Source organism: Onychostruthus taczanowskii, unplaced genomic scaffold (genome assembly GCF_017590055.1).
Source record: "Onychostruthus taczanowskii isolate IOZ18803 unplaced genomic scaffold, ASM1759005v1 scaffold142, whole genome shotgun sequence".
Taxonomy (NCBI): Eukaryota; Metazoa; Chordata; class Aves; order Passeriformes; family Passeridae; genus Onychostruthus; species Onychostruthus taczanowskii.
The window spans coordinates 1058700-1067815 of record NW_024498597.1 but is presented as its reverse complement, the minus strand read 5'-3'; the positions used below and the strand labels follow the sequence as shown (position 1 = coordinate 1067815).

Here is a 9116-nt window from a genome sequence, read left to right as displayed (position 1 = left end):
GTCTGGAAGAAGTACAGCTTTGCCTTTTTCCCCTGGTTTACACCCATATAACCCCCCACCCAGCCCTGAGCCTTCCCTGTTTTTCCTGAGGAGCCAGTTGTGGCAGAGGTTGCAGACAGAGGAGACAGGATGTGCTGCCTGCAGCCCACAGGAGGGCAGGGAGCTACAAACACTGCCACCTTCAGAGCAGGACTCCTGGACAAGCTGTACATGTCCCACACAGCCCCAGTGCCAGAACTCATCCATTCCCTTCTCCCACATCCAGAGGTGCAAGCGACTTTCTCTGTTTCATTAGCCCTTCATTACTGTCAAAGGGAGCTCTGTCTACGTCTCTGGCCAACCCAGAGGAGATGCAGCTGAGGTGCACCTGGGCCCAGGTGTGGGTGGAAGGGAGCAGCTGTCTGCAGTAAGGACCATCAGTTGCTCCAGTGTGGGACTGCGGGGGTTTGGATGGATGAGGAGTGGGACCAATCCTGTGGGCTGCACCCAGACCTGCAGGTAGGGGGTGTTGCTGCCCCTCCTGCAAAGACAGACCCTGTAGCCCAGGAAAAGGCCGAAAAGGAAGTCAAGTTCCTTCCCTCTTATTTAATTCTGCTGAGACACCAAACTTGTGGGTTTGTGGTTGCAAAACAACTCCCTATTTCATAAGGCTGAGAAGAAGCCATTTCACCATCAAGTGACCTGATCTAAGAAAGAGAAACAAAAAGTCCGGATAGCCTTGCCCCCAAGGTCTGCCAGATCCTAAGTTGTCACAGGGGCCCAGCCCTGGGCATGTGACTGGACATTGTGGTTCCAGTTCAACCATCCCAGCCCTGCAGTCGTGCTGCAGAAACCCAAGCCGTGGGACAGAAGGCAGCTTGTGACAACGAGTTTGTATCAGGGGCCACAAGAAGCCACGCAGCTGCTCGGTGCCTCTGGCCAACGCTTTGCTCTGAAGAAGCCCTGCCTGAGCCGAATACAGAGGGAGGCAAGAGGGACGTGATGCTGCCTGTGACCCGTGTGCTGGCCTTGGGTGAGTGCCAGAGGCTGTGTGGATTCCCAGAGGGCGACAGGAGGTGTCCAGACACTCCACCGTGATGTTACACAGCTGCTTCTCTTGCAGGCGCTTGGCTGGTGTCACAGGGCGAGGCTACACCGAGTGAGTATCTTGAGGAGGTAGATGGGGAGTTTGGACACATTTCTGGGCCCACCCATCTCCCTCCACACCCCCCTGGAACAAAATTCACCCTTGTGTGGAAACAGGGCCTGGTGGCAGCCCCAGGCTCATGGCAGGGCAGCTGCTGGGGGCTCCCGGTCTGGCTGGCAGCATCTCTCTCCCTGTGCAGGTGCCCCCACAATCTCCATCTTCCTGAAGCCACCTGGGGTGATCCCACCTGGAGGCTCCACCACCATCTGCTGCATTTGCCAGTGCAGCTATGGGACCTTTGTGCTGTACAAGGGCAGCCGCCAGCTCCACACCCTGCAGCAGAGTGGCAGCAGGGCTGAGTTCTCCATCTCTAATGCCACCTACAAGGACAGAGGTAGCTACAACTGCCATTACCTGGAGGGAGACACTGTGCTGGCTCGAAGTACTGAACTGGAAGTCCTTGTGGAAGGTGAGGAATGTGCTGTTTTCCCTCCTGTGTGGTCACACACCCCAGGGCACACCAGGATGCCCGTGGCCATTTCCATGATGGACAGGGTTTTTCTCTTCTTCCTTGGCTTGGAGAGGTGGGGACCATCTTCACCTCTGCCTGAGCCAGCTGGTGGCTTCACAGAGACCCTGGTGCTGCTGGCACCACATCAAAGCCCTCTGCACCTTCTCATGCCCTCTCCTGTCCCCACAGAACTCCGTCTGCCCAGACCCGACCTCTCTGTCCTGCCTGGGCACGAGGTGACTGCGGGAGCTGACGTGATGTTCCGCTGCACGCCCACACACCCCATCACCGGCTGTTTCCTGTACCTGGAGGGCCAGATCCGAGCCCAGCTGCTCCCCAGGGAACGAGGTGACTACAACCTCTCCCTGGTGCAGAAAGGTGACAGCGGCCGCTACAGCTGCCAGTGCTACACCTTCAACGCTTCGAGAGAATGGTCTGCTGTCAGCAACACCCTGGACTTTGTGGTGAGAGGTGAGAATCCCCCCAGCCACATCCTGCTCCACTCTTCCTCCCAGCAATCTGTCACACCCTGGGGGAGCTAGAAAAAATATTTAGGGCAGGAAAGCAGCTGTATGAAGTGACCAAGCGAGGGGTTCCAGCTTCCTTCACCTGTGTTTGAGCCTGGCCAGCTCCTCAGAGAACCTATAGATGACCTAGAGACCAGGGTTGCTGGGCTGACAGGTGGGGATAAGAGTGTATAAGGGATGCAGAGGACATTTCTCCCTGCATCTCCCAGCCCCAGGGACAGTCATATGTCTTGTCACAGCTCAGTCTCACCATCTCACTGGCAGTGGCATCTGAGGGCCAGCTCCATGTTTCTTCCCTCCTTTCCATCTTTGGTGCCATTTGGTGGGGTCTGGTGGTGAGAGGGTTTGGTGCCACAGGTGAGAGGCTGTGAGTAGGGGGTGTACCAGGGGACAGGGATGTGGAAGGTGCAGCTGGGGGCCTCCTCGGTGATCCCTTTGCTCCCTATGAACTTCCCTTTGTGTTTCTTTCACCGAGGACCTCCCTGGGATACCCCCTTGCCCTGAGTGTCCCCTTGGATCCCCTGTTGCCCCTATGGGAGGACTGGAATCTCCCGGCGGGTTCCTCCCCAGTGACGGTCCCTTCCGTCCCTGCAGATTACACGCTGTGCAACACCGTGCGCCTGGCGCTGGCGGCCGGGCTGCTGCTGCTGCTGGGGCTCATCGCGGCTGAGGCGGCGCGGAGCCGCTGCTGCGGGGGCTGCGGGAGCCGCCCGCTCCGCCGCTTATTGCCCTGCAGCGACCTGCGCTGGGATGAATAAACCGTCCCTGCCGCCATCCCTGTCCTGGTTCCTGTCCTAGTCGCGGTTCCGGTCCCGGTCCCGGCTGCCTCGGGGGTCCCGCGGGGCGGGCGGGCGGTGAAACACCCAGGAACACGCAGGGGGTGGGCTGTGCACCCCCGGGCGGCGCGGTGACCGCTGCATTGACCGCTGCACTGACCGCTGCACTGACCGCTGCATTGACCACTGCACTGACCGCTGCACTGACCACTGCATTGACCGCTGCACTGACCGCTGCACTGACCGCTGTGCTGACCGCTGCGCTGCACTGACCACTGCATTGACCGCTGCACTGACCGCCGCACTGACCGCAGCATTGACCGCCGCACTGACCACTGCACTGCACTGACCGCTGCACTGACCGCCGCGCTGACCGCCGCACTGACCGCCGCGCTGACCGCTGCACTGACCGCTGCACTGACTGCTGCATTGACTGCTGCATTGACCACTGCACTGACCGCTGCGCTGCACTGACCGCTGCACTGACCGCTGCGCTGACCACTGCATTGACAACTGCACTGACCACTGCGCTGACCGCTCTTGCTGCACAGTGACCACTCCACTGACCACTCCTGCCACGCACCAACTGCTCCAGCCGTGTCGTGCCCACTCCTGCTGCACACTGGCCACTCCACTGACCTCACCTGCTGCACAGTGACCATGCTGGCCATGCAGCGACCGCACCCATGCAGTGACCAGCACGGCGACCTCTCCCACCACGCAGTGACTGCTCCTGCTACCCCACTGCACAGTGATTGCTCCCACTGCCCTGCAGCAGTGATGCTCCAGCCCTGCCGTGACCACTCCCACAGCACAGTGACCACTCCTGCTTCACAGGCCTCTGTTGCTCACATTCGTTTATTATTTTAAAACACTGACAAAACACATCACACCATCATCTATATATATAAATTTACCTTTGTAGCAATATAAATTTATATATATAGAGCCTTTAAATCTCTGTACATTCAGGACACACAGTTCCAGAATAGCTGCACTGGCTACAACAGAAGGATTTTCATTATGAAAACACAGAGAGGAGGCGCTGATATCAAAAACACACACAAAAAAAAAGAAATTAAGAAAGAGTGCAAAATGAATGAAAGTGCAAAAAAGCTTTTGTTATCATAATCACACTCCCTCCACAATATGGTCCCCATTCCCCCTCCAAGTACAAGTGAGCCTCAAGCCCCCGAGGGAAGGGCTGGGCTGGAAGAAGGGAGCCAAGCTGCAGCCCTGTCTTTCCCTCTCTGCATCGAGGAGCTCTCCTGGAGGATGAGGAGTGAGGAACCTGAGTGGCAAAGTCACTCCTGTCCTGGCTCCCTCTTCCAACAACCTCATGGCACCCACGGGCCCAGATGTGTCCCTGTGGGCAGCAGCTGCCATAAGCCCCCAGCCCTCCCAGACCACTGGAGGGTGCTTTTCTCTTCAGACAGTGCTTGTGATCGCCGTGGAGAGCAGCAGAGGAAGGCGAGGGCAGGCAGCTGCGCTCTGGTGGGGCAGGCTCTCTCTGTGTGAGGGAGCTCCAGGCTGGCTGCTCTCATGGAAATGGAGACCTTGGCTCACACTGTCCCAGTGCTGCCTATTTCCACTGGGAGGAGGAAACAGTTTCCCAAGAGGCTCCAACTGCTCCCACGCACCCAGAGTCAGCCACAGACCAGCCCCCCCAGGAGACAGCCCATAGCTGAGGCTGGAGCACGTAGTGGGACTTCTCCCATGGCTCCAGCTAAGCCCTCTCAACACCAGCTGCAGGGGCAGGAATGGCAGAAACAGAGACTTGGGGACCTCCACTCAGAAAAACATTCAACTTGAAGAATTCTTCATTGACTTAGAAAAGCTGGCTGCAGCCACAACCCTCAGAAAGGCCCCAGAGAACCTGTGAGCCAGACCCAGCCCACTGTCCTCTCTGGCTTCTTAGTGACACGGCAGTAAATGTCCCTGTGAGGAATCTGGTCAGGCAGCAGGGGAAGGACAGAAAATTTGGTGCTTCTGCCTTGGTCACAGCTGTCCTTAACAGTCCCTGAGGGGGGACTTCCACTCAGTGCTCTGGGGGGTTGGAGGACCAAGGCCAGGGGTACAGCAAACCTTCCTTCTTGCTGGGACCAGGGCCTCCCTGCTGGGATCAGGGACAACTGCTCACAGAGGACACATCACATGAAACCCTGGGATGGGTGTCTGCTGCCTCCACAGCCCCAGAGACCCCCCACCCTAAAACAGCAACACATCAACAGCAGGGGAATGGCATCATGGTACTCCCACAATCACCCATCCACACGTACACGATGCTTTGGGTTTGGTTTTAAAGGACACAGAAGGTTATAAGTTTTAACAGTAAATAGCCCTTGACCACCTACAAACCCTGTAACTCCCTCACCCGGATAAATCCAGCAGCTTTGTACCCCAACAGGTACATCAGCCTGAGAGGCTGAGGAAGTGATGCTCAATGCAGCAGGTGTGACACAGCCTGCCAGCTCCCCCCACCCTTGCAGTGGGACTGGTGCTCCTGACAGCTGCTCCCAGCAAAGAGCTCACCCAGTGGGGACCTGGGCTCCAGCTCTGCAGCCAGACCCCCCAGACAAGGGGCAGCACCCTGGCAGTCCAGTCCAGGTCATGTCTGTTTTGAAGAGGGAGGTGAGGAGAGCCCAGGGCAGGTGGTGCCGTGGCTGGCACAGCGTGGGGATGCACCTCTGCCTGGGGGGCTGGTGCCCAGGCAGAGCACGGCTTGGCTGCACTCAGCAGCACAGCAAGAGCCAGTGGTGCTGGTTGTACCCAGCCCTGGAGGGCTGCCAGGGCTTGGCTCATGGCTCCTCTTCCCTTCAGCAGGATCTTCTGAGCTCCTCACCACCTCTGCTCTCGTAGGCAGCCCTGTGAGACACAAGGCTCTCCCTCCTTCACAGTAGTTTCAGATCTGATGCCTGGGCAGCAGCTCCTCTCCTAGCACCCTGGAATGGTGCTCAGTCCCTTCCCCAGCAGGAGGAATGACTTCACATGTGGCAATACAGCAGATGAGAACAGGATGCTTTCCTAAGATGGGTCCTTGCAAGCTCAAGGGCTGTGTCCAGTGTGAGAGAGCCTTTTCATTCCAGACCACACCTGGAAGTCTCAGCACCATTCACAGCCTGGGCTGAAGGTCCCAGGCCTCCTCCTCTTCTGCCCCAGCACACAGTTGCCCAGAAAGAGACTGTCCATCAGCTGAAGAGACCAATCTGCACACCACTTCCTGCAGATGAAGGGTGGCTCGGAGAGTGACTCTGGGACCCAGGGACACAGCTGTTCCTTCCCACTCCCTCTCTCCACAGCTGGCCACACTGCAGTGCTTGAAAAGATACAAGGACATAAAAAAAGAAAGGAGAAGGAAAGCTGCCTAGATCAAACCCAAGCAATGACAAAACAAAGGCATGGACAAGTTGCAAGTCCTGTGGGAAGAGCAAGCAGCAGACATTTCAAGGGCAGGTCAAACATGACCCCAAATATTGAATAACAGAGTCAAAATGCTACATTTCCATGGGAAGCCTCAAACAGGTTGACCCAGATGTGACAGCAGCTCCCAAGGCAGTGCAGCTCCACGACACGTTGCTGCTGCACTTGCTCACACCTCTGCATCCCTGTCTTTGGGCACTGGGAAAGGGGGGAAGTTGTTTTATTACTGGAATGTCATTGTTGGGAATGGGAAATGAAGCGGACCTGGGACTGGGTCCCTGGGCAGATGGCCATCTGGGCAGGTGGCCATCCTCCAACACTGCATGGCCAGCCCCTGCTCCAACAGCTCCCACAGCAGGTGTGCCAGGGTGATGGACCATGGAGAGCAGTGTGGGGACTGCCAGGAGGCACAGGGGCCTATCGGAAGCTGCTGGGCTCTGCCAGGACCCCCAGGAATATTGGCTTTTCTGGCTCTGCAGCCCTTTGGTCCCTCCTCCATCACAAGGGGCAGTGTTACATGAGCATTCCCAAACTGCCTGTGGCCCTGTTGGAAAGGTGCTGTGTTCTGAAAAGGACAGAAACAAACCAGCTAAGTGCTGGATTTCTTTGAGCTCTGCAGGTAAGGGATCCAGGGACAGCAGAAGCTCCTGCTCTTCAGACAGCAAAACCCAGGTGCCTTGTGAGAGCAAAGAGTGGGGAGAAGGCAGCTTGGCAGAATTGACTCAGCCAACTCAGGAACCCCTTCCGAAGCGACTGTGGATCTGCCTATTGGAGCAATGGATGCTTCTTGTCCTCGGAAGCTGTCCCCACCCTAGAGAGGGCCTTGCTCCTAATACAAGGACCAAAGAGGGCACAACTTCCTTTGTAGAGGACTCTTTAATAGGTGGAAGGGGATCAAGCTATCCAAGGATCCTTTCTCCCAGAGAAGTGCTGGACAAAACAGTCTGAAGTGCAAGAAGAAATGGAGCCTTTTCTGCACCCAGCCAGCCCTGGCCTGGCAGGGCCCTGGGGCTGCTGAATTCCAGGAAAGAGGAAGAAAGCACAGACGCTGGTCATGGGCAGAGCAGCTGCCAGGACAGCTGCTCCCTGAAGGGGCAAGAGGTGGCCACTGGTTTGCAGTGCAGTGCAGGGGCAAAGCAGTCATCAACTGGCCTTAAAAAGGGAGAAAGAATTCAGAGATAAAGGCAAAATGAGCAGAAGCTCCTCAAGAATATCCCTTGGAAATGATGTTAGCACAAGTACCCCCAGAGGATCACACAGAGGGAAAAACCCCAGATCTCTCCCAGCTGCTGAGCAAAGGTGAGAGCAGCCTTTAATGGGTGTGAGCATGGATGCAGGCAGGCAGTCCCTTCCCCTGCCTGGGTGACTCCAGTAGGTGCCAGCCCCCCGCTGTGACACCCTCCACAGTGCTCCCCCAACCCTCAGCGCCCCTGACCCGGGGCACTGGGTCACAGGGACCCAGGCACAACAGGACACAGTGGGGGCAGCTGTGGCACCAAGATGGGCCAGGGCCACCTCCACCCTCCTTCCCTGGAACCGCCCCCAAGGCCTGGGCCCAGCGCTGCACAAGGGCAGCGTGCAAGGAACAGGATGGGAGACGGACTGGTAGGAGAGGGGACGTGTGGAACCCTGGAGGACACGAGCAGGACGTGACAAGCTGCGGTCGGCTGGGGGAATCTCTGTCCTGACCAGACAGTTTGGCAGCACCAGTGATGAGGGAGGGTCCCGGCTGGGCCAAGAGAAGTCACTTTAAGGTGTCATCAGCGTTCTTGAACATGAGGATGGCATTGTAGATCTTGAGTGCCGGGCCCAGCTTGACACTCATAATCTTGACGATGTCAGCCTGCGTCAGCAAGAGGAACGCCTCGCCATCGATCATCTGGGAAGGAGAGCAGGGACAAAGGCACTCAAATCTGGGCTGGCACTCCCGGGGACAGCCAGCACCAGCACGACCTAGGCAGAAGCCACAGGTGACCCCAGAGACCAGGGCTGGGCCTACCCATAGCACTCCCTAGGGAAACCCCAGCTGGCAGTTCACATGCCCAGGAACAGGGCAGAGGGGGAGAAACCCTTCCAGGGGCCATCCCAGGAGCCCACACTGCAGCCAGGTTGGGATTCTGTGCTGGAGCCTCACCAGCACAACACAGAGCCACCACAACCTGCTCTGGGCAAGCAGCCATCCTTTCCCTGCTCCAAGGACCAGCACTCATGGCCCCTGCCCTGGTTCAGCTGTGCCTGCCTGAGCACCCTTAAAGCACAGAGGCCCTTCCTGGACAGGCTGTGACAGTGGCTGTAGCCAGGGTGCCCAGAATCAGCCCTGGGTGTCACCACATCTGCCCACAGAGGGTCCAAAAACGCTGACCCTGACAGGCAGCAGAGCTGGTGAGAGGGGCAGAGGGGGAAGGATTAAAGGGTGAGGAGGAGCAGCTCCCCACAGGAGGCAATGGTGCTCTTCAGGCTGCAGCACCATCCTCCTGCTGCCCCCCATCCGCACCCCCTCAAAGGATGCCCCCCATGCTGGGAGAACAGGGCAGCACAGCTCCCTGGGTCTCAGCACTCCCTCCTGCCCCACAGGGACACAGCCGGATGGCTGCACTCCCCCCATGCAGTGGGGCTGCAGGGCAGGACCACTGCCAGGTGCTGGATGTGCCCTCAGCATCCAGCAGCAAGCCACTGCAGGAAGGCCACTGGCCAATTCCTCCCAGCCCTGGTGGCAAACAGCTGTCCTTGACCACCTGCTCTCGTCCGCCAGCCCT

The 9116-nt window shown here is 57.9% G+C and overlaps 2 protein-coding genes across 2 annotated transcripts in view; one reads left to right on the top strand and one right to left on the bottom strand.

Moving 5' to 3' along the window:
- Nucleotides 1–457: 457 nt before the first annotated feature.
- LOC121332603 (T-cell-interacting, activating receptor on myeloid cells protein 1-like) lies at nucleotides 458–3071 on the top strand. Its single transcript, XM_041398195.1, has 5 exons — nucleotides 458–1012; nucleotides 1103–1138; nucleotides 1326–1595; nucleotides 1827–2108; nucleotides 2759–3071. Exons 1-5 carry the CDS (start codon nucleotides 982–984, stop codon nucleotides 2920–2922), a joined length of 783 nt encoding a protein of 260 aa, XP_041254129.1. The 5' UTR covers nucleotides 458–981; the 3' UTR covers nucleotides 2923–3071.
- A 751-nt stretch (nucleotides 3072–3822) lies between these two features.
- L3MBTL1 (L3MBTL histone methyl-lysine binding protein 1) overlaps nucleotides 3823–9116 on the bottom strand; it is a 34685-nt gene continuing 29391 nt past the window's right edge. The window contains exon 23 of the mRNA XM_041398196.1: nucleotides 3823–8239. Coding sequence (XP_041254130.1) covers nucleotides 8105–8239 — 135 coding nt within the window. The 3' untranslated portion in view covers nucleotides 3823–8104. The remainder of the gene's footprint in view (nucleotides 8240–9116) is intronic.